The sequence below is a fragment of the Rattus norvegicus genome, chromosome 7, assembly GCF_021556685.1.
Source record: "Rattus norvegicus strain SHRSP/BbbUtx chromosome 7, alternate assembly SHRSP_T2T, whole genome shotgun sequence".
Lineage (NCBI taxonomy): Eukaryota > Metazoa > Chordata > Mammalia > Rodentia > Muridae > Rattus > Rattus norvegicus.
In genome coordinates, this window is record NC_141540.1 from 72,666,082 (window position 1) to 72,692,873 (window position 26,792).

At 49.3% G+C, this 26,792-nt stretch overlaps 2 protein-coding genes, 1 long non-coding RNA gene and 1 pseudogene across 26 annotated transcripts in view; 2 read left to right on the forward strand and 2 right to left on the reverse strand.

Moving 5' to 3' along the window:
* Positions 1-20,426, forward strand: B4galnt1 (beta-1,4-N-acetyl-galactosaminyl transferase 1). 9 transcript variants are annotated; one of them, XM_087558936.1, is made up of 11 exons: positions 1-316; positions 14,129-14,347; positions 14,844-15,008; positions 15,125-15,231; positions 15,597-15,637; positions 15,780-15,960; positions 17,627-17,725; positions 17,849-18,039; positions 18,581-18,721; positions 18,909-19,149; positions 19,714-20,426. In XM_087558936.1, exons 2-11 carry the CDS (start codon positions 14,130-14,132, stop codon positions 19,929-19,931), a joined length of 1,602 nt encoding a protein of 533 aa, XP_087415062.1. In that variant the 5' UTR covers positions 1-316; position 14,129; the 3' UTR covers positions 19,932-20,426. The 9 variants fall into 9 exon arrangements, 7 of the variants coding, with proteins under 7 accessions (XP_087415062.1, XP_087415060.1, XP_087415061.1 ...); XR_015624367.1 differs by lacking the exon at positions 1-316 and adding an exon at positions 13,288-13,981 and having other exon boundaries at positions 17,592-17,725; XM_087558934.1 differs by lacking the exon at positions 1-316 and adding an exon at positions 13,288-13,981.
* Rps26l1 (ribosomal protein S26 like 1) lies at positions 3,449-6,617 on the forward strand (annotated as a pseudogene). Its single transcript, XR_015625422.1, has one exon. The product of XR_015625422.1 is annotated as a ribosomal protein S26 like 1 (transcript).
* Positions 10,137-14,456, reverse strand: LOC148004736 (uncharacterized). 8 transcript variants are annotated; one of them, XR_015625429.1, is made up of 4 exons: positions 12,958-14,456; positions 12,376-12,532; positions 12,103-12,212; positions 10,137-10,559 (listed from the first exon to the last, which is right to left on the reverse strand). It is a non-coding gene; the product is annotated as an uncharacterized LOC148004736 (long non-coding RNA). The 8 variants fall into 8 exon arrangements; XR_015625430.1 differs by having other exon boundaries at positions 12,044-12,212; XR_015625427.1 differs by having other exon boundaries at positions 12,818-14,456.
* Positions 19,405-26,792, reverse strand: part of Slc26a10 (solute carrier family 26, member 10) — an 8,919-nt gene continuing 1,531 nt past the window's right edge. Inside the window, exons 3-18 of one of the 8 annotated variants that reach the window (NM_001134595.3) lie at positions 26,554-26,711; positions 26,167-26,331; positions 25,804-25,956; positions 24,983-25,065; positions 24,709-24,856; positions 24,502-24,615; positions 22,840-22,917; positions 22,644-22,739; positions 22,107-22,213; positions 21,927-21,996; positions 21,745-21,861; positions 21,640-21,643; positions 21,461-21,543; positions 21,317-21,371; positions 21,110-21,216; positions 19,608-20,666 (exon numbers count right to left, since the gene is read on the reverse strand). In NM_001134595.3, the coding sequence (NP_001128067.2) occupies positions 20,628-20,666; positions 21,110-21,216; positions 21,317-21,371; positions 21,461-21,543; positions 21,640-21,643; positions 21,745-21,861; positions 21,927-21,996; positions 22,107-22,213; positions 22,644-22,739; positions 22,840-22,917; positions 24,502-24,615; positions 24,709-24,856; positions 24,983-25,065; positions 25,804-25,956; positions 26,167-26,331; positions 26,554-26,711 (1,577 nt within the window). In that variant the 3' untranslated portion in view covers positions 19,608-20,627. Of the gene's footprint in view, positions 20,667-21,109; positions 21,217-21,316; positions 21,372-21,460; positions 21,644-21,744; positions 21,862-21,926; positions 21,997-22,106; positions 22,214-22,643; positions 22,740-22,839; positions 22,918-23,060; positions 23,222-24,501; positions 24,616-24,708; positions 24,857-24,982; positions 25,153-25,363; positions 25,957-26,166; positions 26,332-26,553; positions 26,712-26,792 lie in introns of those variants that run through there. The other 7 variants (XM_087558495.1, XM_087558494.1, XM_087558493.1 and 4 more) reach the window with 7 other exon arrangements.

A 26,792-nucleotide genomic window follows, 5' to 3' on the forward strand; every position in this document is an offset into this window, starting at 1 on the left:
GGGAGAACCTGGAGGCCAGGCCAGCTTTGGTATGTGAGATATGCACCTCAGTCTCTTGGCCTGAGTCTGACACAAAACAAACTGGATTAAATAAAATCAATGTGAGGCCAAGAGGCAGAGCAAGCAACCAGCTGCCAGGGAGTGAGTGTAAGAAAGTAGAGAGGAGGGTGTTTGAGTTGAAGGGTGTTTAACACAGTGTGGAGAAGAAAGAGCCTTTTCCTTCTGGGACATCAGTGGAGTAAGAAGGTCAGCAGGGTGCTTTTCTCTGCCTCTCCAAGCTAGCAGACTTTCAGGCAGCATCCAGAATCTTCATTTGGTAAGTCGAACGTTTGGGATTTAGGTTTGTTTTTTTTTTGTTTGTTTGTTTGTTTTGTTTTGTTTTGTTTTTTACAGCAAAGAGATGTTTGTTACTGCAGATTCTAATTTAAAAAAAAGAAATCACTAGTACTTAGAAAAATCTTTTATTCTAAATAAATGGAAAACTTTAATGAAATAAATAAATTTCTAGACACATGAAACTTACCAAAGTTAAAGCAAGATGATGTGCAGGTTTGTAGCCAGCTGAGGAGTGGAGGGTTGCTGGTGGGTTGGTCTCCCCAGCCCTCAGGAAGACTTGAAGGAACCTCAGACCACCCTTGTATTTGGAAGATAAATAGAATTATTCCTGACGTAACGGGGGCAATGGGGTGTGAATTAGGCAATCCTGCACACACACCTTGTGCACACATACACTGGATTGTAACAGTATGCCAGCCTAGAGTGCTCTAAAGGGCGAGTACTTCTGCCAGATGAAGTATGTTGGTGGATTTGATGGTGGTGGTGGTGGTGGTTGGTTGGTTACTTTTGTTTGTTTTGTTGAAGACAGGGTTTGTTTGTGTCGTCTTTGATTCCTAGAACAAACTTTATAGAGTAGGTTGGCTTCAAACTCACAGGGACCTCGTTGGGTTCTTATCCTGAAATATAATTCTTCCTTGTAGTGGTTTTCCCACATCAAGACTCACCTGCTGAACTGAGGATGTGCTGACCCCTGCCATTTCCCCAGATGCAGAAAGCTCGATTTCATAACTTGTGGTAGTGGAAAACTAGGTTTGACCCTAGAGTCTCACCTCTCACCCTAGAAAAAAACAACAGGATATGATCCTAACCCCAAACTCAGAACTCTTCTCTACCCTGGCTCACAGGTACCACCCATAGCACATTTCTTTTTAATAAGTTACTTAAAGCACAGTGAGGTTTAAGGTCATCATGGTTCCTCGTGGCTGCATGGCTCGAGGTAGAAGCCCCAAAACTGCAACAGCTAACTGGACCAGAGCCATGGGCACGGGCAAGGTTACACGGAAGGAAGGTCAGATTTTCCTAGTGTGTTCATTCTGAGAGATGAGGGCTTTGTGGAGCATGTGCCATCAGATCACACACACCACACACTACACACACACACACACACCACACACACACATACACACACCACACACACACCACACACATACACACACACACCACACACACCACATACACACACACCACACACACCACATACACACACCACACACACACCACACATACACGCGCGCACACACACACACACCACACACATACCGCACACACATACACACACCACACACACACATACACACACACCACACATACACACACCACACACATACCACACACACATACACACACCACACACATACACACACACCACACACACACACACCACACACACCACACACACACCACACACACCACATACACACATACACATACACACACACCACACACACACACACACACCACACATACACACACACCACACACACACACACACGCACACACATCTGCATCTTTTCTCAGGGATCCTACACTGAAAACAAAAATTTACTTTCATGTGCAGTCACTTTATCATCAGAATTGGATTCATGACCCTGAACAAGATGTTGTGAGACTCAAAGATGAAGCCTACCTATTTCTCTCTCTCTCTCTCTCTCTCTCTCTCTCTCTCTCTCTCTCCTCTCTTTAAATTGTGTGTTTTCCATCCAAGGAAAAAGTTTATAGAGAGAATACTATGCAGATATTGTTAAATTTTCTTCCCTTGGGCAAGACCCTATCTCTAGGTACATGGGCTACAAGGGCTCTGTGAGGGAAAATTCTACACTATTAGTGTGAAAAGAAGTCTTTTGTGTAAATTTCAAATTTATTTATTCACTTTACATTCCATTATCAGACCCTCCCTCCTCCCAGTACCCCCTCACGAAGATCTTCCTCCTATTCCTCCCTCCCCTTCTCCTTTGATTGTATCACTCCCCCCAATTTAAACTTTTTTTTCTTTTCTTTTTTTCGGAGCTGGGGACCGAACCCAGGGCCTTGCTAGGCAAGCGCTCTACCACTGAGCTAAATCCCCAACCCCCAATTTAAACTTTTTAAAAAAGACTTATTTATTTTATGTATGAGTACACTGTCACTCTCTTCAGACACACCAGAAGAAGGCCATTGGATCCCACTACACGTGAGCCACCATGTGGCTGCTGGGATTTGAACTCAGGACCTCTGAAAGAGCAGTTAGTGTTCTTTTTTTTTTTTTTTTCCTATTCTTTTTTTCGGAGCTGGGGACCGAACCCAGGGCCTTGCGCTTGCTAGGCAAGTGCTCTACCACTGAGCTAAATCCCCAACCCCACAGTCAGTGTTCTTAACCACTGAGCCATCTCTCCAGCCCCCAATTGAAACTTTTTAAAAGACTTGTTTTTACTTGTGCACACTTATGCCTGCATGCAGACATCCATGGAGGCCAGAAGGAGTCACTGGATCCCCTGCACTGTAGTAGCAGACAGTTGTGAGCCTATTTTGGTGCTAAAAACCAAACTTTGAGCTGCTGCAAGAGCAGCAACTTAACAACTGACTCATTTCTCCAACCACTGAATTGTTTTTGGTCTTGTTTTTAAATCTAGTTACTTGTTAACTTGAGAGGCAATCCAAACTGTGTAGTGCAGAAGTCTCACTGTTCCCTGCGTGTGCCAGCCAGTGTGCCACATTCTTGTTGGAGATGAAGTCTAGGGCCAAAGCCCTCTCTTCATGGTCAGTGTCAGTCCAGGGCCTCATAACTAGGAGTGACTGGGAACTCTGACATGGAGCAGGACTGCTTGCTTGGGGTGTGTGTGTGTGTGTGTGTGTGTGTGTGTGTGTGTGTGTGTGTCTTACACATGGTTTGATAAATAAGGTAGAGCACAGTTTAAGCAGATCCACAACAATCAATGAAATTAAATGGAAAGCCTCATAACAGCTGGGCAGTGGTGGCTCACACTGTTAGTCCCAGCACTTGAGAGGATCTCGGTGAGTTTGAGGCCAGCCTGGTCTACAGAGTAACGGCTAGGGCTACCCAGAAAAATCTTGTCTCAAAAACCAAAACACCAAACCCAAGAGAAAAAAAAAACTTCTCAACAGAGGTGTCTTAGTTAGGGTTTTACTGCAGTGAACAGACCAAGGCAACTCTTACAAGGACAATATTCAATTGGGGCTGGCTTACAGGTTCAGAGGTTCAATCCATTATCATCAAGGCAGAACATGGTAGCATCCAGGCAGGTATGGTTCAGGAGGAGCTGAGAGTTCTATGTCTTCACCTGAAGGCTGCTGGTGGAATACTGACTTCCAGGCAGCTAGGACTAGGGTCTTAAAGCCCACACCCACACACCTAATCCAACAAGGCCACACATCCTAATAGGGCCACTCCCTGTGCCAAGCATATACAAACCATCATGAGAGGTAACCACGGAGGAACAAACACTGACATTCCTGGAGCTGGTCCACAAAACAGGAACAGAGGCAACACCAGCAAATGCATGTACAAAGGCAGCGTTTACCTGGTACCAAAATCAGAAGAGGAAATGAAGAAAGAAAATTATATTCCAACTTCCTTGGACACAGGAACAACAGCAACAAGTCAGTCAAATTTTGGAAAACTAAACTCAAGAACACATTAAGGCAAAAGCAGATAGACTGAGGCTAAAGTGTAAAGAAAACATCGTAAAGGACCCATTAATCTAGGTGCACACCAGAAAAGTAATTTTTTAAGAGGAAAGAAATGAAGATAACATTAGGGAGATCAGAGTCAGGACTGGAAAAATGGCTCAGCGGTTAAGAGCGCTTAACTGCCCTTTTACAAGTTCACACCACACTGTGGATCAGAACCATGCATAACTCCAGTCCCAGGGGATCTGGTGCCTTCTGACTTCTGAGGGCACTAGGCACACGTGTGGTGCATGTACACACATGAAGGTAAAACATATAATATCAATAGATCTAAAAAAAAATGTTTTCAAAGAAGATGGGAGGTGACAAGATGGCTTAGCAGGTAAAGGAACTTGCTACCTAGCTTGACGACTAGAGTTTGGTTCCCAGGATCCACACAGTGGAAAGAGAGGTCAGACTCCGGAGAGTTGGTCTCTGACACCTCCCACCCCCACCCCAGCACTACACACACATACATGTGTCACAGAGACAGACAGAGACAAGCATGTACACAAGTGTGTGATAAATAAATGAATAAAATGCAGTAAGGTTGTTGAAAAACATAAAAGGGAAAAGATCATACCCCATGACCAACTTGGTTTCATTCTAAAGATCTAGGCTCAGGTGAGAGTTCACAAATTAACAAGTGTAAATAGGTAAATGACCCAAGGACCAGATCAGGCCGTCACCTCAAACAGTGCAGAAGACCTTTGACACGGCTCAGGATCCCTTGTCTAAATAAACAACTTTGAATAAACTAGGAAACAAACCTTTAGGCTACCTTACACTAAATGGGGGCAGCCTGAAAGGGATCCCCTGAAATCACCGTGTAGCTCAGTAGAATGCTTGCCTAGCATGTGTGGTGCTAAAAATAAATAAATCAACTGATAAGACTTTTTTTTTTCTCCAAAATCCACTCCAGCAAGCCACTTAAGTTAGTCTGAAATTACCGAGAACAACCACTCACCCATCACATGGGTGCTGGGAATGGAACCTGTTGGGGTCCAGGGATCACCTCACTAGCCACAGGAACACGGATCTCAGTCAGACACAGATAATTTAGTGAGCATATTCTCCAGGATTGATTGACCAGGGTCATGGTTCAGACTTGGGAGCTAAACCGCGACATTGAGTTAATATCCTACATGGTCTTTAAGCCTAAAATCCACAAACACCTGTGCCAAGCTACTCCACCAATCAGGATTTAGGGATTTCCTTAGAAATATGTCTTTCTTATACAAGTATCTTGTTCCCATTGGCTGGGGTATTCAAGTCTGGCAGGGGACTTGTCTGATATTCATCTCTCTTTTTTAAGATTTATTTATTTATTATTTATATGAATACACTGTCACTGTCTGCAGACGCACCAGAAGAGGGCATCGGATTTCATTACAGATGGTTGTGAGCCACCATGTGGTTGCTGGGAATTGAACTCAGGACCTCTGGAAGAGCAGACGGTGCTCTTAACCGCTGAGCCATCTCTCCAGCCCCTGATATTTCATCTCTTAACCTGCCAACCAGGAAGTCAGCTACCCAAGGACATGTCTCTTTCTTCCAAGTAGGATGTCAGATCCCAGGGTGGTCTTGTGAACTTAAAATTTACCCAGCCCCTATTCAAAATGGAAGTCTTCCAACTAGCTTCTTGTATTGGTACAAATGTCTCTCTTATGTTGGGGTCCGCCCTAGGGACAGCTTATAAAGGCAAATACCATAAAGGCTTATTATACACAGGTTTAGGAAGTGCTGCTGGGTGGTCAGTGGGTCCAAGCTCATTCGGGGTAACTATACAAAGCAGTTCTTCTGACTCCTGTCGTGATTGGTTTCCAAGGGCACAGAACACAACAGAACATGAAACCAACTTGGACATGAGAAAGTTTCTAGAACCTGCAGAAACAAAATAGGAGAAAGCTTCCTTCTTTTCTTTTTTTTTTTTTTCTTTTTTTTTTTTGGAGCTGGGGACCGAACCCAGGGCCTTGCGCTTGCTAGGCAAGCACTCTACCACTGAGCTAAATCCCCAACCCCAGAAAGCTTCCTTCTAATATTAGTAAAAGCACAAACTGACCAACTAGCCAGGTAACAGGATCCTTTAGAAGAACCCAGTGCTCTGAACTGCTGAGCATCTCTCCAGCACTTTTCAGAACAATCTGAGAGCAGGCTGCATACACTGTACCTCCTTGATGCTTTACTTTCTAGAGTATACCTTTAAGAACAAGGAGTTTTGGAGTCTTGGCTCCAATATGACCAAAAAAAGGAAAAACAATAGTCGTGCCAAAAAAGGCCTGGGCCATGTGCAGCCAATTCGCTGCACGAACTGTGCCCAGTGTGTGCCCAAGTTCATCATTCGGAACATCATAGAAGCCGCTGCAGTCAGGGACATATCTGAAGCAAGTGTCTTCGACGCTTACGTGCTTCCCAAGCTCTTTGTCAAGCTGCACTACTGCGTGAGCTGTGCCATTCACAGCAAGGTCACCAGGAATCCATCTCGTGAGGACCGAACACCCCCACCACGATTCAGACCTGCTGGCACTGCACCACGACCTCCACCAAAGCCCATGTGAAGAGGAGATTTCATGAAGACAGAAAGAAAAATACTTTGGAAAAATAAAAAGGAAGTTATACTTAAAAAAAAAAAAAGAACAAGGAGTTTCTTAGACACCAGTTATCAACTTTACGAAATTTAATATTTACCTTTCAACAATTATCTTTTAACCCAATTAAACATTAACTTTTACTAATCTACTATGCATATTCCTGCTTGTGAGCCACCCTCAAAAGTTTTCATTATAGCTATTTCCCTCGACTGAGAGTCAGAGTTTAATCTAGGATCACGTTATATTTAAGATCACATCTCTATTATAGTTTTTCCCCAACCCTGTTGTTACAGGATTCTTTTTATTCTTTTCTTTTTTTCGGAGCTGGGGACTGAACCCAGGGCCTTGCGCTTGCTAGGCAAGCGCTCTACCACTGAGCTAAATCCCCAACCCCTTGTTACAGGATTCTTAAAACTATTTTCTCCCAGAAGATTCAAATGACTCCTTTGATATTTTCAGATTCATCCCAACTATAGGCTGAGCAGCCTGTAGTTTGGAAAGGCTGCTAAACTCCAAAAGCGTTGGTATTTGCCAGGGTCAGAATCTGCCTTGAACTGTCTCTGTCTCTCTGTCTGCCTCTCTTTGCTTCTCTCTGTGTCTTTGCCTGTCTCTCTCGCTCGCTCGCTCTCTCCCTCCCCTTATTTTGAAATTTATTTGGTGTGATTTGTTCGTTTGTTGTTTATTTGTGAAGACAGGGTCTCCCTATATAGCCTTGGTTGGCCTGGAACTCACTATGTAGACCAGGCTGACCTTGAACTCTCAGAGGTTTGCCTGCTTCTATTTCCCAAGTACTGGGATTCAAGGTGTGAGCTACCATGCCCGACCTATTTTTGTTTTTAGTTATGAGCATGTGTGTGACCATGGATAGACCACATATGCGCAGGTGTCCGCAGAGGCCAGGAGAGGGTGTAGGATTCCCTGGAACCAAAGTTGCAGGCGCTTGTGAGCCACTTAACGACATGGGTTCTGGGAACCTAAGTAGGGTTCACTAGAAGAGCAGCAAGTGTTCGCAACCCTCCAGTCAGTCATCCCTCCAGCCCCTCTTCTCTTTCTCCTGCAGCTTGAGGGCGACACCTCCCACAACCTCATTCAACAGATGCATGGTGGTGTCTGTGTGGTATGGAGCTGTGACTGGAGTGAGGGCAGTTACCCTTCACCCAGATCAGCTCTTCTCAATCATGGCCAGTGACTCCAGCCTTATGCATTTGATGCAAACACAACACCTGTGGATAGGTCCCCGTGGAAGTTCCTTATTCATCTTTAATCTGGAAATTTCTCAGTCTTCCTCTGAAAATAATGACTGGCATTTTAAAAAAAAATACAGGTTGTTTTGTATTCATACACATATATGTGTACACACCGATTTCCTCCTTGTTTGTTTACCTTCCTCCTTAGGATTGAGTTAAGTACCTCAGGTAGGAGTCTGCACTGTAATATGTCTTCGTCAGGGTAGCCTGTGTGGAGGTCCATCCTATACCTCCATTCCTCCTCCCGAGTAATGTCCCTCCTAAGGCACTGACTGTTATGCACTGGACATTTTTCCGTTTTGCAGCTAATGAAGGAGGAGAACTTCGGGAGCTGGGGATCCGGTGCTTGCCTGATGCTCTTGCCTGGGTTTGATCCTCAATGCTACAAAGACTAACATGTCACAAAAATGTGTAGATTCTCCTCTTACCAAGTTTCCCCTTTAATAAAAATTCATTTAAGGGAGGATGGGGAGGGGAACACCCATGTAGAAGGGGAGGGGGGAGGGGTTAGGGGGATGTTTGCCCGGAAACCGGGAAAGGGAATAACAATCGAAATGTAAATAAGAAATACTCAAGTTAATAAAGAAAAAAAAAGAAATGTAAGTAAAGAAATATATCTAATTAAAAATAAAAAAAGTGGTACGAAGCTAAAAAAAAAATTCATTTAACTGTCTCGCTGTAACTGGTTTCCATAGTGATCGTTATAGTCATTTTACAAAACTTATCAATGGGCGCCTGCCCTTTACCTAGGGCATGGCTCATGGGTTCTTAATGTCTGTTAATTATTTGTTCTGTTTATGGTGTGTATGTGTGTGAGCAAGCATGGGGGGGTGTCAGAGGACAACTTCTCAGATAGGAGAGAAAGTTCTGCCCTTGTGTCATTAAGTAACAGGGATCAAACAGGTTATCAATGTTGACAGCAAGTGACTTGAGCACATTACCTGCCCCACCTTAAGTCGAACTGGCTTCCAACTCATAATCCTGGCTACGTCTCCAGCATCAGACTTATGTGGCATGGCCACCACACCCAGCCAGGTTCCTAATTGTTTTTGTTTGTTTGTTTAGTTTAGGCTAACAGATTTGTGTTTTCCAAAAATTCACATTTCATTCTTATCATGAATTATTTTATGCTAAAATTATCTTAATATTCTACCAGTGCGAACCTCTTTAAGCTGCCTTCTTGGAACATTTTGTGTACCACTCACATGCCTGGTGCCCTCGGATGGCAGAGAGGTTGTTGGCGTCCCTAGAACCACAGTTACCTGCCACAGGGTTGCTGGGAACTGAACAGGGTCCTCTGGAAGAGCAGTCAGTGCTCTTACCCACTTAACTGTCTTCCTAGCCCCTCCTGCCAATTTTAAAAACAATGCTTTTAAAAGTTTCTAAAATTACATTTTGTGTGTGTGTATGTGCGAGTGTATGTGTGTGTATGTGTGTGCATGTGTGAGTGTGTGCGTGTATGTGTGTATGTTTGTGTGAGTCTGTGTGTGTATGTATGAGTGTGTATGTGTGTGTGTGCATGTGTGTGTATGTATGAGTGTGTGCATGTGTGTGTGTATGTGGGCATGTGTATGTTTGTGTGTGTGTGAATGTATGGGTGAGTGTGTGTGCGTGTGTGTATGTGGGTATGTGTATGTTTGTGTGTGTGTATGTGTGTGAGTGTGTGTATGTGTGTGAATGTGTATGTGTGTAACTCAATGGGTTCTGGGAACTAACCAACCCTGAGTCCTGTGCAAGAGCCTCCTCCCCAGCCCTTGTTTAGTTTTGTTTTTGTGTTTTTTTTTAACTAATTATTTTCTATAATTCTAGGTTCATCTTTAACTTTCCCTGTCTCAACCTTTGACTAAAACTGGAAATGAGTCCAAAGAGCTTGTTTGTCTTTATGAGAAAGATAATGCAGAGATTGGAAAGACGATTTAGTCCCCAGCACCCACATGGTGACTCGCAACTCTCTGTAATTCCAGTTCTAGAGGATCTGATGCCTTCTGGTCTCCACACACATAGAGAACAAACGCACAGGCAGGCAAAACACTACAGTAAAAGATACACAGATCTCTGCACTCATATGAAGCAAAATCAAACCTCTTAGGCTAATGAGATGGAGAAGGCATTTCCTGCCAAGCCTGACAACCTGCGGTCCATTCTGGGGACACAGAAGTAGTAGGGAGAGAGCAGAGGCTCTCAGCATGTCCTGTGAGTGCCACACTGGCGTTGTGGTATTCTCACAGCGTGCACACATCCGCACGAGCGTGCACACACACACACACACACACACACACACACACAATGTAGGTGCTCTTTTTAAAAGCCTGTTTTTGACAATTTACCATGTGTTGAAGAAAGTCTAAGACTTAAGTCGGCTTTTGTACTCTTGAGAATAGTCTGCACATACACTTATCTTAGTTCAAGCAATACTTCCTCTCTGTGGTTACCAAGTCTTCAACTCCAGAGACAATTTCTTGAGCCAGTTCGTCTGTAACAGAGCTATGTGTGTAAGCTCTTATCTTAGATAACATAAAAGCCCAGGAGAAAAGTTGCTCTGGGAACAATGAACAACAGAACTTCCGCTATCTTTCTTATTTTTCATTTGATGACAATCTTGTATTTTCAGTAATATAAAATTCCTCCTTTAAAAAAATTACTGATCGGGGTTGGGGATTTAGCTCAGTGGTAGAGCGCTTGCCTAGCAAGCGCAAGGCCCTGGGTTCGGTCCCCAGCTCTGAAAAAAAGAAAAGAGAAAAAAAATTACTGATCATTTTATGTGCATGAGTGATTTGCCCATATGTGTGTCTGTGCAGCTTGGTGCCTGAGGAAGTCAGAGGAGGGCACTGGGGACTGTAGTTATACTTATAACGGCCAAGTGGGTGCTGGGAATCAAATCCAGGTCCTGTGGGAGATCAGCCAGTGATTGTAACAGTGGAGTCGTCTTTTCAGCACCCTCAAGAGCATTATTGAAAAGCATGTGTTTACCCAGCTGTCTCTCTGTCCCTAACCTCTGACTCAGGTGACCCTCCTATACCTTACCTTCTTGAGTAGCTGGGAACACAGACGCCACTGCACAGGCTAAGAGCATCTTTATAGTGAGGTAGACAGATGTAGATTTTATTGTCTTTGATATCATTAGTCATCCTTCATGGCCGAGGGGCTCATCACTGAGAGATATATCCAACCTTTTTTTTTTTTTTTTAAATGTCGTTTTCGGTCAAGGTCACACTTGAGCTCCATGAAATTGAGTCACAAGGAAAAAGATCCAAAATTTGTGTTTTGATTAAACATATGGTTTTGTTTCAGACAACATTCATAGCTGTCTCGTGGTGCCTGTGCCTTGGAGGCAGTATGGTACTCTGGTTACATGGATAGATGCTGTCAAGTGTTTAATCTTAGTTTTGTCCTCTGGCTAAGCAACTCCTGCTTCCTCGTGGAGGATGACTAGGAGCTCTTCAGCTGCAGGAACATTGGCTGTCATCAGATAAGCTGGACGCTCAGCACTTGTGACTGGCACAGGGAAAGCGACAACTGCTTAGTTAGGTGTTAGAACTCCAACCATCCTTGTATGCACCGTGTAGGTGTGCGCACGTGTACTGTCTGTCTCTGTGTGCAGGGAGGGCAGTATGTACACATGCAGAGCAAGGTGCGGAACCCTCTGGATCTAGAGTTAGAGGCAGCTGTGAAAAGCACCACATGGGTGACCCCATGGGAACCAAACTCCGATTCTCTGTAGGAACAACTGGCGCTGTTGTTTGAACTCTCGGAAATGCTCCTGCCTCTTCCTTCCAAGCGCTTGCGTTAAAGGTATGCACCACTACTGCAGGGAGCCACACGTGCCCTTAACCACTGGGCCACTCTCCCCCAGCAAGTGCTCCATCATAGAACCACATCCTTGTGTCTTTTTAGTTTTGATTTTAAAGACAGGGTCTCGCTTTGTTGCCCAGGCTGGCTTCAGACTGTTCTACAGCCCAAGCTACCCTCGAGTTTCTGACCCCCTTCCTTCAGCCTCTCAAGGAGCTGGTATCACAGTCCTGTGACATCAGGCTCAGGGCACCTTTTATTATTTTAACCCTCATTTTTGCTACAGTAAGCACAGACCACTAAATCGGGGTGTGTATCTGTGACACCACCAGAACACAATGAAGCGTGTAACTTGATACTGCTAAATTATTCTCATGATGTAATGACTCACCCACAAGGCTATGTACTTTATACCTTGGTCAGACGGAAGCAAGCATATGTCCTGCCACACTTTCTGCCTGCAGACCTCTCACCTCTCATTGATCCAGTGCAGTTGGGTCAACCACCTTGATTAGGAAAGTGGAAGTGTGTGGCTTGCTATGTGATGTGGATCACAGTCTCCATCGACTGACTCAGGTAGTATCTGTCCTTGGGCAAAGAGTTTACAGGTTAGAGACCATTTTGTTTCACAGCTTTCTTGGACACAGTAATTAAAACATAACTATGACTATCAAGTGTTTTGTAAAAAGTTCTATTTCTATCTACATCAATATTCTACCCACAGAACACCCTGGAGCTGGAATTACCGTTGTGAGCTGCCATATGGGTGCTGGGAATTAAACCCAGGTCCTTCCGGAGATCAGCCAGTACTCTTAACCACTAAGCCACCTCTCCAGTAAGCATTTTATATAGGCAGGTTTACTAATATTTCCCTTCACCTCTTGCTTAGGGGATCTTTTCGGACTGAAAAGAAAAAAAAAGTTCTTAACTTATTTTAAAGTTTTTGTAATTCTACTTTTAGCATTTGATCTGACACTTTCGGTTTAAGGGTGGAATTTCCCTCTTTTTCCCAACACTCACGCACACACACACACACACACACACACACACACACACACACACAACACACATGCACGCACGCGCACACACACACACAAAACCTATCTCCCCGCCCCCTGCCGCCCCATTTTTCGTGTTCTATCAGTTTTTCTATTAAATTTTGATCCTTCTGAGAACCACAGGACTTACAGGACTTTGATTCTGGTCAGGGTCAGGGGTCAAGCTACCTATGGCCTACATCACTGTCCATCTAACTAGTATCGACGGTTTCTCCTCAAGTCTGTACCAAGAAGCAGTTAGGGGAAGTAGGCCATTGAGTAACGGCTTGCCTAGGTTGATCGCTGGAATTCGGAGCCGAGGGATCAGAGGGAGGCGGCCGTCTTTGTTGCTCGTTAGGCAGTGTTTATCTCAAGGGCTGGCTGGTTTTCTTTACCTCATCTCCATCCAAGTGTTTCTCGAAACGAGGTTAGACCGCACACTGTACCCAATCGCCCTTCCTGGGGCTACACAGTGAACGAATGGGGAAATGGCAGGGACCGGGAATCGGCTTCTGAGACAGGGAGGTTTGGGGACGAAGGGATGTGAAGAGGACCATCCTGGGAGGCTCCTTGCTTGAGCAATCTTCTCCGCGCCCGCCAGAAGGCGCCGCGGCGCTCCCCATCCCCGCTCAGAGCCCGAGCCTTTGCGGCAGCCAGCCCGGGAGCGGCGCTGCGGTGTGAGAGCCGGGCGGAGGCCTGAGCGCGACGCGGTGCCAGGGCTCCCCAGCTTTGTCGCTGGGGCTGGGGCGCGGCGGATTTACGATTCAGTTCACCCCGGCAGGAAACATTCAGAACCACCCCCGCGCTGCGGTCTACAAAGCCCCGGAGTTCGCAGGCGGGAGGAGTCGGATCCCCGACACTGTCGGGCTCCCGCCCAGCTCCCGCATCAGGCCGTCGCCGGCCTCATGAGGAACCCCCGGCTCGGGCGGAGAACCGGGCAGTGCCCGGACCGCGATCCTGCCGCGGTCTTAGAACGTTAGACAGGTCAGTGCGCTGGCGCGCCCGGCGGCCGAGGTGTGGGCAGAAGCGGCGTCCGCCGGGCCCCGCGCATCGTGCCCGTGGCGCACCGAGGCCACCTGAGGGTCACCGAGGCCGGGCACCCGCGGGCGCCGTGCCTTTGCTGACCCGCCAGGTGCAGTACAGCCGCCCCTCCGCAGCACCCTGGCCCGGCTGCTGCCCGTGGGGTGGGGGTGGGGTCCCCGAGGGCCGCGCACCCCTAGATGCTGCATGTCACCACGCCAAACCTTGGGTGAATGCGGAAGCCCAGAGGCGAGAGAGAGAGAGGCGGAAGAAAGGAGGCCGGGAGACCTTTGGGGTAGGCATGAGGGAAGGGGTGCGCGCCGTGTGGAGCGGAGATGGATGGCCTTGGGTACCTGAGCGAGTCTCGGAGGCGGAGGGGTCCACAGCCTGGGCCCTCATCTTCCCTCAGCGCCTGGTCACCTCTCACCCTCCCCCACCTCAGGATGCGGCTGGACCGCCGGGCCCTCTATGCGCTAGTTCTGCTGCTTGCCTGCGCCTCGCTGGGTCTCCTGTACGCCAGCACCCGAGACGCGCCAGGTCTCCCGAACCCTCTGGCATTGTGGTCACCCCCACAAGGTCCCCCGAGGCTCGATCTGCTAGACCTTGCCACTGAGCCTCGCTACGCACACATCCCAGTCAGGATCAAGGAGCAAGTGGTGGGGTGAGTGCGGACCGCGGCGTGGCGGCGACAGCGCAGAGCATGCTGGAGGCGGTGGCCGGGAGCTTTTGTTTCCTCCAGTGCTGGACTCGGACGCTGCTTTCTGCTGACTGGTTGGGCACAGTCATCGGGGAGGTGGAAAGGGCTACCGAGGCTTGAACTGAGGTGATGGGTGGGGGGAGGCAGGGGCGCGGCAAATCTATCCTCCTTAACTTTGTCGCTGCCACTGGGGTGTGGGAGGATGTACAGGCACAAGAGCACCGGGAGACTGCCTGCTGTCTTGATTTAGATTTGAGATTCCAGAAGGGCTCCTGGATGGCGGCTACGTAGACACCCCAGTAATTGGCCCTACTCCGCACCTCTGTAAAGCTCAGATTTAAGAGATAAGCCGCCTTATCCGTGGGCAGAGTTAAGGGATCAAAGTGTGAGGTGCTGTGCGTTTTGTGAGACAAACGGAGCGTAGGTACCTGCACTCTGAAGCCGCTTCTCCTCCCTTTAGGCTGCTGGCTCAGAACAATTGCAGTTGTGAGTCCAGCGGAGGACGCTTTGCCTTGCCGTTCCTGAGGCAGGTCCGGGCGATTGACTTCACTAAAGCCTTTGACGCCGAGGAGCTGAGGGCTGTTTCTATCTCCAGAGAGCAGGAATACCAGGCCTTCCTTGCAAGGTACCAGTGGGACAGGAGGATCCAGCTCTTCCCAGGGAGGCCAGTGGTATCATAGTGCCCCCTTCCGAAGAAAGAGCTCCTCTCCTACTGATTCCTTTGTCACCTCTGCACTACAGGAGCCGGTCCCTGGCTGACCAGCTGCTGATAGCCCCTGCCAACTCCCCCTTACAGTATCCCCTGCAGGGTGTGGAGGTTCAGCCCCTCAGGAGCATCCTGGTGCCAGGTAAAGAAGGAAGGTCTCAGGGGACGAGCCAGGCCGTGAGGGTGGCAGAGCTACAGGCTGGCAGGTGGAGATCTCTGACAAAGCGGGTTTAGGCGGCAGGAGGTGGAGCCAGAGGGATTCTAAGGTAGTCGGGATTGCAGTCGGAGAGATATCCCTTCTTTGATAGCCAGCTAGGCAGGACAAGCTATGGAAGCCATGGGAAGGAGTTAAAAAGCAGACACTTGAGTTCGGTGCACAGCCCCGCTGAGGCCTCCACGGGGAAGTCGGCCATAAAGCTCTATATGGCACGTGGTGGAACGGGGAAAGAAAATGAGGAAGAGTTCAGGACTGTCTGTGTAATTCTGGCTCCCCGTTCTTCCTCTCAGGGCTAAGTCTGCAGGAAGCTTCTGTTCAGGAAATATATCAGGTGAGAGGAAACAGTAAAGAGACCAGGTGGGCAGGGAGAATGAAGAACGCTTGGAGGGTTACCGATCCACCCGAGGGATGAAAGGCTCAAAACAAGAGTCTGATCAGGCGGTCTAACCCTGCTGTCTCTCGCCCTCTACTAGGTGAACCTGATTGCTTCCCTTGGCACCTGGGATGTGGCAGGGGAAGTAACAGGGGTGACTCTCACTGGAGAGGGGCAGTCGGACCTCACCCTTGCCAGCCCAATTCTGGATAAACTCAACCGACAGCTGCAACTGGTGACTTACAGCAGCCGGAGCTACCAAGCCAACACAGCAGACACAGGTGGGAGGCCCGCAGAGGGGCAGGGACAGACAAAAAGAACAGAAATAACCAGGAGAGCAAATGACAGCCTGTGGGAGGATCTCGGGCAATGGCCAGAGCAGCCTAGACACACAATGAATGTTGCAAGTGGGCCAGCAGGGCCAGGAGTCAGAGGAGCCTTTGTTTATCTGGGGCCAAAACAGGCCAGGGAGAAACCAGAGCTGGAGAGCCCGTTCCCACTTCTGTCCATCATCACAGCTCCAGGAAGTGACCTGTTCTGGCTGCTTCTAGCCCAACCAAGCCAAGCTCCCTTTCTCTTCCTCTTTTTCTCCAAAACTCGCCTTACTGAGCCTTACCTCCGGGCCTTTGAATCTGACATTTCCTGGGATGTTCTTGCTCAAGATTTTTTTCATGGCTGGCTCCTTGATGTTTGCATCTGGACTCAGATGTTTCTTGTTCACTTTAGACAAGGTTCCTTGCCACCGTTCTTATTTAATACCAGTACTGTAGCACTAGTTTTTTCTCATTTACTCAGCCTAAAACCAGAATAATTAGGTCCTCATCGCTTTGTAGAATATGGACAATTTACTTTTCTGTGTCTAAGCTTGGCTTCCTGTAGGAATTTATTAAATGAGATTGCCATGAGGATTAAATAGCTTCATCTATTTAGAACACGTTCTCAATTTTTTGTTTTGTTTTTGGAGACCATCTCATTTAATTAGCTCTGGCCGGCCTCAAACTCACTATTCCTGCTCCTCCCCTTTCTACCTCGCAAGTCCCAGGATTACAGATGTATGCCACCACAACCAAGTTACAGAAAAACTTAAGTCTGTGCAGCACAGAGCAAAGCATAGTGACCCATGCCTGTAATCTTTGTACTTGGAAACCTAGAGCAGGAGGGGAGAAAGTTCAAGGGTAGCCTAGGCTATATAGCAAGAATATATATACACGTGTGTGTGTGTGTGTGTGTGTGTGTGTGTGTGTGTATTAGGCATGTAGTAAATGCTCAGTAAAGATTAACCTTTTAAAAAAGTTCAATTTTTCTCTACATGTGATGATGCTCATCTATATAATCCCAGCACTCAGAAAACTGAGGCAGGTAGGAGTATTGCCTTAGTGTTAGAGCAAGCCTGGGCTATATGCATTAAGTACTAAACCAGCTAGGGCTACAGAGCAAGATCCAGACTCCAGAAACCAAAGGGGCCGGGGTGGGGATTTCTTTGTCTTTGCTCCACCTGCTAAGCTGTTGGGTCTCTGGACAGGAGCTGTAGTTCAATGGGTAGCATGCTTGCCTGGTATGCACAAGACCACGGGGTTGGTCCCCAGCACTGCACAGATGCTGTGACCCCTAGCTGATGTCTCCTTAGGAGACATCTGTAGATAATAACACCTGGCAGAGGTGGGAGGTTCAAGAAGTTTAGGGTCATCCTCCAGAACACCGATAGCTGGGAGTATAGCTGGGTGGTCCCAGCTGGGTGGTAGAGTGCTTGCCAAGCATGTGGTAGGCTCTAAGTTCAATTCCCCACACCACAAAACAACAGTAAGTTCCACAGAAGTCAGAACTGTGTGTTCTTGCCCACCAAGGTCTGGAAAGGCAAAACATAGATTAGGAATTTAAATTTTGGCCCGCTGAAAGGAGAATGCTTTTCTAGCCTTAAGGGTCCAATTCCACGTCCTTTCTTCCCAGTCCGGTTCTCCACCAAGGGACATGAAGTGGCCTTCACCATCCTCATAAGACATCCTCCCAACCCCCGGCTGTACCCACCATCATCCCTACCCCAAGGAGGTGAGGTTGAGACTCCTGGGATTAGGGAAATAAAGAGGGATTGGCCCTAGGGGTGAGGGTGGGGCTGCTTTCCCACTCTATTTTTTTCCTCCCCTTACACTGACCCCTGTATCTTCCTTTCAGCCCAGTACAACATCAGTGCTCTGGTTACCGTTGCCACCAAGACCTTTCTTCGTTATGATCGGCTACGGGCACTCATTGCCAGCATCAGACGCTTTTACCCTACGGTCACCATAGTAATCGCTGACGACAGCGACAAACCGGAGCGAATTAGCGACCCCCATGTGGAGCACTATTTCATGCCCTTCGGCAAGGTGTGCTGCCCCGCAAAGCAGAGCCGGGGCGCCAGAGGACTCTGGGAAGGGGGCGTGCCTCAGTCTTGCAGCTTCCAGGGTACTGGTTAAAGACCATCTGCTTCAAACAAATGTGTGCCTATCACAAGGGTTCCTGGATCAGGAATCCTGCCTATCTTATTCGGTCCGCATTCTTGAAATGGTGCTTAATATCTATAGCAATACAATGGATGGACGGAAGGATGGATGGATGGATGGATGGGTGGATGGGTGGATGGGTGGATGGGTGGATGGGTGGATGAGTGGATGAGTGGATGGATGGGTGGGCGGGAGGACGGGCGGACGGAGGAAGCAATGAAGTACAGGACTCTTCCCCAAAGGGCTCAAAATGTCTAGGAAGAGGGGTGGGAACCTCCGGGGTTTTTAAAACCTAGTTTCCGGTCATCGGAAAGCTCTCAAAAGTCTAGAGTGGGACACAGGCCATCTTGAGTCAGGGAGAGGGAAAAAGATGGCAGGGTTTCCCTGTTTCTACAGACTCCCCAACCATATACAACTCTCCTAGGGTTGGTTTGCAGGTCGGAACCTGGCGGTGTCCCAAGTAACCACCAAATACGTGCTGTGGGTGGACGACGACTTTGTCTTCACGGCGCGCACGCGGCTGGAGAAGCTTGTGGATGTCCTGGAGAGGACGCCCCTGGACTTGGTAAGGGAGAAGGGCCGGATGTGGGGTGGGAGATGGGAGAGCGGAACGTTCTTGGGTGAAGCGAGTCTGGGGGGTAGTGTGGGTCCTGTGTGGTGAGGTAGGATAAGGGTGGGACAGTGGTGCAGGGAGGAAGTACCCTACTCTCCGGGTCCTGGTCTTAGCTAGAGCATTCTCTCGCTCCCCGCAGGTTGGGGGCGCGGTGCGGGAGATCTCGGGCTACGCTACCACCTACCGACAGCTGCTAAGTGTGGAGCCGGGCGCCCCAGGCTTTGGGAACTGCCTCCGGCAAAAGCAGGGCTTCCACCACGAGCTCGCTGGCTTTCCAAACTGCGTGGTCACCGACGGCGTAGTCAACTTCTTCCTGGCGCGCACAGATAAAGTGCGCCAGGTGGGCTTTGACCCACGCCTCAACCGGGTGGCTCATCTGGGTGAGTGGCGCCCCCTCCTGGCAGGGCGTAGGAATGGGAAGGACCAGGCGCAGCGGGGCGCAACGGAGCGCAACGCTGCCACCTGAACCCTCCCACCACCCTCTGCACAGGCACCAGAGTAGTTTAAAGAGGTTGACCAAGGTCTGCACCTGAAACCTCCATTTTCTTCTGCCCAACTTACACCTCCCACAGCACAGGTGCTGGTCAGACTTGACCTTCCCCGCCACTTCCCCAGGCTTAGACCCTACTCAGAGGGGGTGTACTGGTATTTATTGTAGTGAACGCCACACAAGAGTAAATCAGATGGAGGGGTTGGGGATTTAGCTCAGTGGTAGAGCGCTTGCCTAGGAAGCGCAAGGCCCTGGGTTCGGTCCCCAGCTCCGAAAAAAAAGAACCAAAAAAAAAAAAAAAAAGAGTAAATCAGATCAAAAGAAGCTAAAGTGTCCTTGGCAACATAGTTTTTGCATAGCTGCCCTCCGAGCTCTGTATTTCAGTCCAGTATAGGAATTGGCCTTTTCTCCCCTCAGGAACTTTAACAGTGTGCTCTCCCCACCCTCACCCCAGAATTCTTCCTGGATGGTCTTGGTTCCCTTCGAGTTGGCTCCTGCTCTGATGTTGTTGTGGATCATGCGTCAAAGGTGAAGCTGCCTTGGACATCAAAGGATCCAGGGGCTGAACTTTATGCCCGTTACCGTTACCCGGGATCACTGGACCAAAGTCAGGTGGCCAAACATCGACTGCTCTTCTTCAAACACCGGCTACAGTGCATGACCGCCGAGTAACGTCTGATTTGGGCCTTCACACTGTCAGGCTGGGCCTGCCTCCTCCCTGCCAGGAATTTCCAGCAACCACCCCCCCCCAATCCCTGAGCACCCCACTGATGAACACCCTGGCTTCCCGACCCTCTCCACCAATCTGATTCCTAACAGGGGCTTGTCCTGGTGACACCCTTCCTTTCTGTGAGTGACCAGAGGCCAGATGGAGCCATATCCTCCCCCACAGCCAGTGCCAAGTCCTCCCCAACCCCACTCCTATGGGGCAGGAAATGGGGAGGTTCACTTTCCAAGTGCCAAAGAGCCCAGACGGACTCTAAGACCCTCAAGTGGAAACACTCTCACCTCCTGAGGTGGGCAGGGAAACTCCCAATTTGCAACCCCAGGGACATGCACCCCACCCCAGCTCTGGATCCAGCACCATGTGTCCCGGCTCCAACATACCCCTACAGAAAGCACTGTGACTGTAGTTCTGTGGGGCTGGTGAACACACGGTGGAAGCCATTTTTACTTGTGTCTCTGGTACTTTGGGTATGGCGGGGCTTGGGGGGATTGGAGAGCCCCACATGCAGATTCCTGGACCCACTTCATGGGCCTTGGATGTTCTCAGCTTCATGTTATTGGTTGCAACTACCGGGGAGCTCAAGGATCCTGGCCTTCCTCACACACATACTGTTGGGGCCTCTCACACTCTTAAGTAACTGGTCAGACCCACACTGTACAAATCTTCGGGCCAGTAGGTTTCTGGAGAACAAAAGTGGACAGTTCAGGAATATTAGGTACCACATTCTCTGAGACTCACCCATGCTCTGGGAGCATATCACCCCTTTGGAAACCTTAGTTCAGTTCTCCACCCTTGGTAAAGGGTGTCCCACTCTTGAACTTGGCTAGGATGTGTGTTTGTTTGATGAATTGGTTGGTTTGGTTTTTGATGTAGGGTCTCTCTATGTTGCTCTGATTGTCCTAGACCAGGCTGACTTCAGACTCAAAGAAATCCTCCTGCCTCTGCCTCCCATGTGCTGGGGGGATTAAGGATGTTCCCACCCCTGCCCTCCAATCTACTAGGTAGCTTCACACTTCCCTACTTCTCAGTCCCTTCTCTGAATCCCTCTTCCCGGGGTCCTCATCTTTTTAGTACCCTAGCACAGCACTTCCTGGCTCCCACTCTTGGTGCTCCTCCCCCTTACCAGCCTCTCCAGCGCATGCGCAGCTGCATCCTGGACGCTCACAAAGAGTTGTTCTGGAGTCATGCTATCCAGGAGTCCCGCCCGGGTCAAGGTCTTGAGCACCAAGTCTGTGTGGGAAAAGTGTCAGGCGCTGGGGCCTCCAAATCCGCCCTACAAGTGTCCAGTCAGTCCCTCACCTCCCACCCCTCTGTTCTTCACTCCACAAACCATTACACTGAGCCAAGAGAAGGCAGATCCCATCGTCCTGGCACCGCCTGGTAAGCTGCAGGAATCAAACAGAGGGGTTTAACCCAAATGGAGGGTATGAGAGGGATGACTAGGAGCTTTTCCTTAGCTTAACCACTCCCTCACCTGGACCACTTCCCTGGCCCCTGCAGCATCTGCAAAAGTGACACCACTGAAGTCTAGGATCACCACTCTGATAGGCTCAGCACCTATGGTGGGAGGAAGCAGAAGTGCCAGCCAACTCCGTGGTTCACGACCAAATCAACTTCTCTGTCAACCCACCTCACCTTTGTCAGGTACACTACCTGGCTGTAAATAGAGAAAGACAATAAGATCACACAGGTGCCATTCTCAGAACCTACCAGCCTCCCAGTCCCAGAGGGTCCATGCTCCTCAACCAAAATCCTCACCTTGGTTCTTTCTCCAAGCCCCAGATGCCACTCCAAGACGCGGTGGAACTGTCCACGAGTTGCAAAGTAGAGGGGCGCTGGATAGCTCAGGATACACAGGCCTGGAACCTGGAGGAGCTAAGGAGTAAGACTGTCAGAAACAGAGTGATCACTCCTGGCTTCTTAGGCTACAGCCCACCCACCTTATGGCTCTCTCTGATTGGCCTGTAGAGCTCTGTCCCCTCAGCCAATCCAAGCGCCAGGCACTTCACCCTAGGGAAGAAGCTGGAGTCAGCGTCCCAGGCTCGCCCCAGGCTGACTGTAGTCACCCAAGGTATCTATCACCCTTCCCTCAATTCAATGGAGCCCATCTCCATGCTCACCTCTGAGTCCGGCAGACCACTGTCACCATAGAGACAACCACACCCACAGCCAGGCCCAGGTCCACGTTCAGAGTCACGACAGCCACCCATGTGACCATCCACACGGCCTGAGGGGCATGAATATGGGTGGATTCCACAGAAGGAACACAGGTTCAAGGACAAATATAAGCAAGGATGACCCAGGAGAAAGGAAGTGTGGTGGACAGAAGAGCTCACTTAAGCATACACACCAAATATAACATCAAACCCTGGGTGAGTTAGGAGTCTGGACTAGGGGTATAGTTCAGTGGTAGGGAACTCTCCTAATATTTATGAGGTTCTGAGTTCAGTCTTCAGAACCACCCCCAAAAGATGTCCAAACAAACACTCAGGCATAATGGACTCACATCCCACCCTTCCTTTTCCCCCATGCATGTATGAGGTCTGTATGTTGGAGGTTGCACGGATTAAAGAACTAAGGATGGTCAGCTTTAGTACACGGCAGAACCGGGGGGGGGTGCTTGGGGGGCGGCAACCTGGTGTAGTGCCATTTCTCACAAAGTCCACGCGGCTGACGTGCCACAGCTGTGGAAGTTCTTGCATCTGGAAGAACATCTGGCGCATGCTGGAGATGTTGATGCAAGCGAGAACAGCCTTAGGAAGGAGAAGACAGGTCTCTGTCAGGACAAAGGTTCTGGAACCCATCCAGTTCCACTCAAGCACACAGCGATCAAGTGCCCCTTCTCCTTCCTACCTTGGGCAAATAGTAGAAGAAGGGCCCGAGCCATAGCAGCACTGACAGAACCACTGTGCAGGAGAAGAGGCCTGACAGCTGCAGGGAAGGAAAGATATAGACAAGAGAGACCCCCACCTGCATGGGAGCTGCTCTCCCTGGCCAGCCAGCCTGGCTCATCTTCTTCAAAACTCTCCCTCTTCCCCAGAAGTCTCCCTCCTGCCAGAGTTCCTCCCACACAGACATAGGCCCTTCTCACCTTGTTTTTTTTTTTTTAATTTATTTACTTATTTTTATAAGAGTACACTATAGCCATCCACAGACACACCAGAAGAGGGCGTTGGATCTCATTACAGATGGTTGTGAGCCACCACGTGGTTGCTGGGAATTGAACTCAGGACCCCTGGAAGAGCAGCCAGTGCTCTTAACCGCTGAGCCATCTCTCCAGCCCCCTCACCCTGTTCTTGATGTTCTGCCAGTCACGCTTAGCTCCTCCCCCCCACCAGCTAAATGCCTATCACTTGTGAATCCCTCCCAGATGTGCAATTCAGCCTCCCTGTTCTTGTAGCCCACCTCCATCTGCAAAGGTCCTTTGGTACTGATGCTTTGAGAAACAGGCTGGCCATCTACTTAGGATACCAAAAAAAATAGGGGAAACAAAACGTGTATGAAGGTGGGAGTGGTGTGGAATAGCTCTTTCTTTTCGTTTTGTCGTTTTGTTTGGTTAGTTCTTTTGTTTTTTTTTTTTTTTTTGAGAGTGTTTTTTTTTTAAGATCCTTATGGGAAATACTAGAATTTTTTTTGTCGCCTACATTTATAGGTGTGTAGGTGTGTGTGGCACACTGTTGTATGTTTGAATGTGTATAGAAGCACAAGTGTCTTGCAGAATCTGACACCAGGACTCCTTCTCTATCACCATTCACCTTATTCATTGAGGCAGGTCTCTCAGTTGAACCCAGAGCTTGCTGATACAGGCTAGCCTAGCCAGTCCCCTTGCTCTGGGGAACCCCACACCCTCTCTGCCTTTAAGACTGGTCACCATGCCCCTGGAGCTAGAGGACTGAACTCCTGTGCCCATGCCTGTGCTGTAACCACTGAGCCATCTCCATGGCCCAGCAGTTCCGTTTTGACAGTCTCTGCGTGGCCCAGCCTGCCTTGAGCCCCAGATACTTCTCTGTTCAGTCAGCCTGCCTACTTCCAGAACTCTGAGTATGTAATACAACATCCAGCTGTTTTTATTTATTTTTTTTTTCTGGAGCTGGGGACCGAACCCAGGGCCTTGTGCTTGCTAGGCAAGCGCTCTACCACTAAATCCCCAACCCCGCTGTTTTTATTTTTTTATTTTTTATTTTTTATTTTTTTTTGGTTCTTTTTTTCGGAGCTGGGGACCGAACCCAGGGCCTTGCGCTTCCTAGGTAAGCGCTCTACCACTGAGCTAAATCCCCAGCCCCTGTTTTTATTTTTAATCACATCTGAGACATTGCAGCTTTTGTCAGTGCCTACCGCCAACAAAGGTCCTCAAGGAGCTCCGTTATTGTCTAACTCTCCTCTTCATAATCCCTTCTCCCATTCCTATCCTCTGATACATAGATGCTACTGGGATCTCCACCTGTTCCCCCTCCCTCTGCTGCCACCCCTGCTGAACATCCCATTCTTTCTCCTCACCCACGGATACCTTCTTACCTGTGTATTCCCACCAGCATCCACTAATAAGCTGGTTGTAGCCAGTGTGGCCGAGTTGGGAAAGCAAGAGAAGAGAGAGGAAATGAGGTTGGAGACACCGTGGGCCAGGAGCTCCTAGAAGGATGAAGATGGGGAAGACATAGGCACAGGGGAGTAAGGCTAGGGAGTTAATTCTGAGAAGGGATGACAGTCACAATCAAGTCACACCTGGTTGGGGTCAATAGTGTAGCTGTACTTGTCTGCATAGATGGAGGCCAGAGAGGTGGACACAGCAAAAGTAACCAATGAGATGGGCAGTGAGTCAGCCAGTATCCTGGGCAGATCATCCAGGGTGGGGAGGAGAGGCTGGGGAAATCTATGGAGGGAGAGAGCCATGATAAGGACAGGTCATTGGGGTGCTTCAAGAAACTGAGCAGAGGAAACAGGAAGGGGCAGGGCAAGGGAGGACCATCTTGGGAGAGGTGGGAGGTCTTTCTCTTACCCTCCAGGCAATAGTCCCACTACCTGGACATTGTATCTGCTGTCCAGGGAGGAGGTGAAGCACAGCACGGTTGCCAGAAGCACCTGAAGACAATAACCCATTAGGGTCTAGAAAGAGCTGAGGCCTTTGGCAGAGGCTACAAGGAGGTCTCAAGAGTGTAGCAGCTGGGGCTGGAGAGATGGCTCAGTGGTTAAGAGCACTGACTGCTCTTCCAGAGGTCCTGAGTTCAAATCCCAGCAACCACATGGTGGCTCACAACTATCTGTAATGAGGTCTGATGCCCTCTTCTGGTGTGTCTGAAGACAGCTACGGTGTACTCATATATAATAAATAAATCTTTAAAAAAAAAAAAAAAGAGTGTAGAGGCCACAGAGTGTTTGCCTGGAGAGATAGACAAAGGACCTAAGAGGGGATCCTACGGGATTGATGGATACTTGAGCCACATGAGCCATTTAAGCGGAGAGGTGGGACTATCTATGCCTGACCATTTTTGAGTTGCCTGTGGAAAGCTGTGACATTCATTTACACAGGAGGAATTATCTAGGTGAACAATGGAAGGAATTACAGTGAGAGCCCCTGCGGAGAGAAAACGTGCAGTGAGAAGGAAGGAGATGAGCAAAGAGGCCTTGTGCTCGACTCAGGAAGTGGGACTGTGCAGGTGGTGGCTTCGGATGGGTCAATTGCTCTGGTGCTTGGAAAAGTCACTGGTACCTCTCGCTTGTGACTTCTGTGAAATCCACAAGGGGGCGGTAGCCTCCAGATCCCACCGGATAGTGAGGATCCGGACACAGTTGGGGTGAGGGATCTAGGGCCGCCCTCACCATGACAACTTCTCCTGGGATCGGAGTGGGTAGCCTGTCCCGGAATCGCACGTTTAGTTCCTTGACCGGCACTAGCAACGCCAGGCTGAGCGCCGAGATGGTCAGTTCTGCAGGACTGCTCTGGTTCAGTGCGCTGAGGACCGCAGCCAGCGTCTGCGGGCAAGGACAGTGAGCAAAGGCTGGGTACCACAGTTTACTGACCCCGAGACCAGTGGCAGTCAAGGCTTCTACGTCCCCAGCGCCCTCAGGCAGCGCCATAGTTCCTTACATTCCTTCCCTTTTACCTATCCTATATCCCCACCCTCCGTCTCTATCGAGTTGCCCTTTTCCGTGACTTCTAGAAACCTCTTTTCCAACCCCCACCTTGAAGAGAGAAAAGCAGCCGATCTGGCGTGGGAGAGACAATCCCAAGAGGCTTGGCAGCTGGGACACCAGCACGTGCAGCGCGGCCCCGCTAGTCAGCGCCTTGACCACAGGCTCGGATAAAAAGGTGGACAGGACACCAAGCTGCAGCACGAACATCCCCAGCTGTAGAGAAGGCGGCGGGAGGTGGGGTGGGACTGTGAAATCTCCAACAGACCGGCAAACACAGTGCATCAGCTTCCCCACGGCACATCTGCCACTCGGGACCGGAACCCTAGTTCAGGAGTGTTCTTCCCCTCCCCTCCATCCTCTGGCCCAATTGTTCTGGTTCTTTTCGGTGGATCCATCCCCTAGGGTCCTCACCGGGTCGGATCCACGCTCGCTTACCATCAGTGCCCCACTCCCGAAGGCCACAGCGGCTGCCGCCCCAATTCTCTGAGCTTCCAATTTCTCCCTTTCGATTCCACTGAGGTTCCCCGCGAGGGGTTCAGGCACCACCCTCTCGACAACAGAGCCGGTCATTAGACTGAGTACTGCGAACGTTCCTGCAGTCAATAGACCAAATGCAGAGATTAGTAGTCCTGCAGCAGCCGGGACTCCCATAGTTCTGGAGCTGCCTACTTGAA

What these genes read in the sequence shown, in the direction of transcription:
- B4galnt1 (XM_087558932.1), top strand. Translation starts at nt 14,022, where the DNA reads ATGGATGGCCTTGGGTACCTGAGCGAGTCTCGGAGGCGGAGGGGTCCA. An exon ending in ATCAAGGAGCAAGTGGTGGG is followed by an intron (nt 14,348 to 14,843) that starts GTGAGTGCGGAC and finishes TCCTCCCTTTAG; the next exon opens with GCTGCTGGCTCAGAACAATT. An exon ending in CAACCGGGTGGCTCATCTGG is followed by an intron (nt 19,150 to 19,713) that starts GTGAGTGGCGCC and finishes CCCTCACCCCAG; the next exon opens with AATTCTTCCTGGATGGTCTT.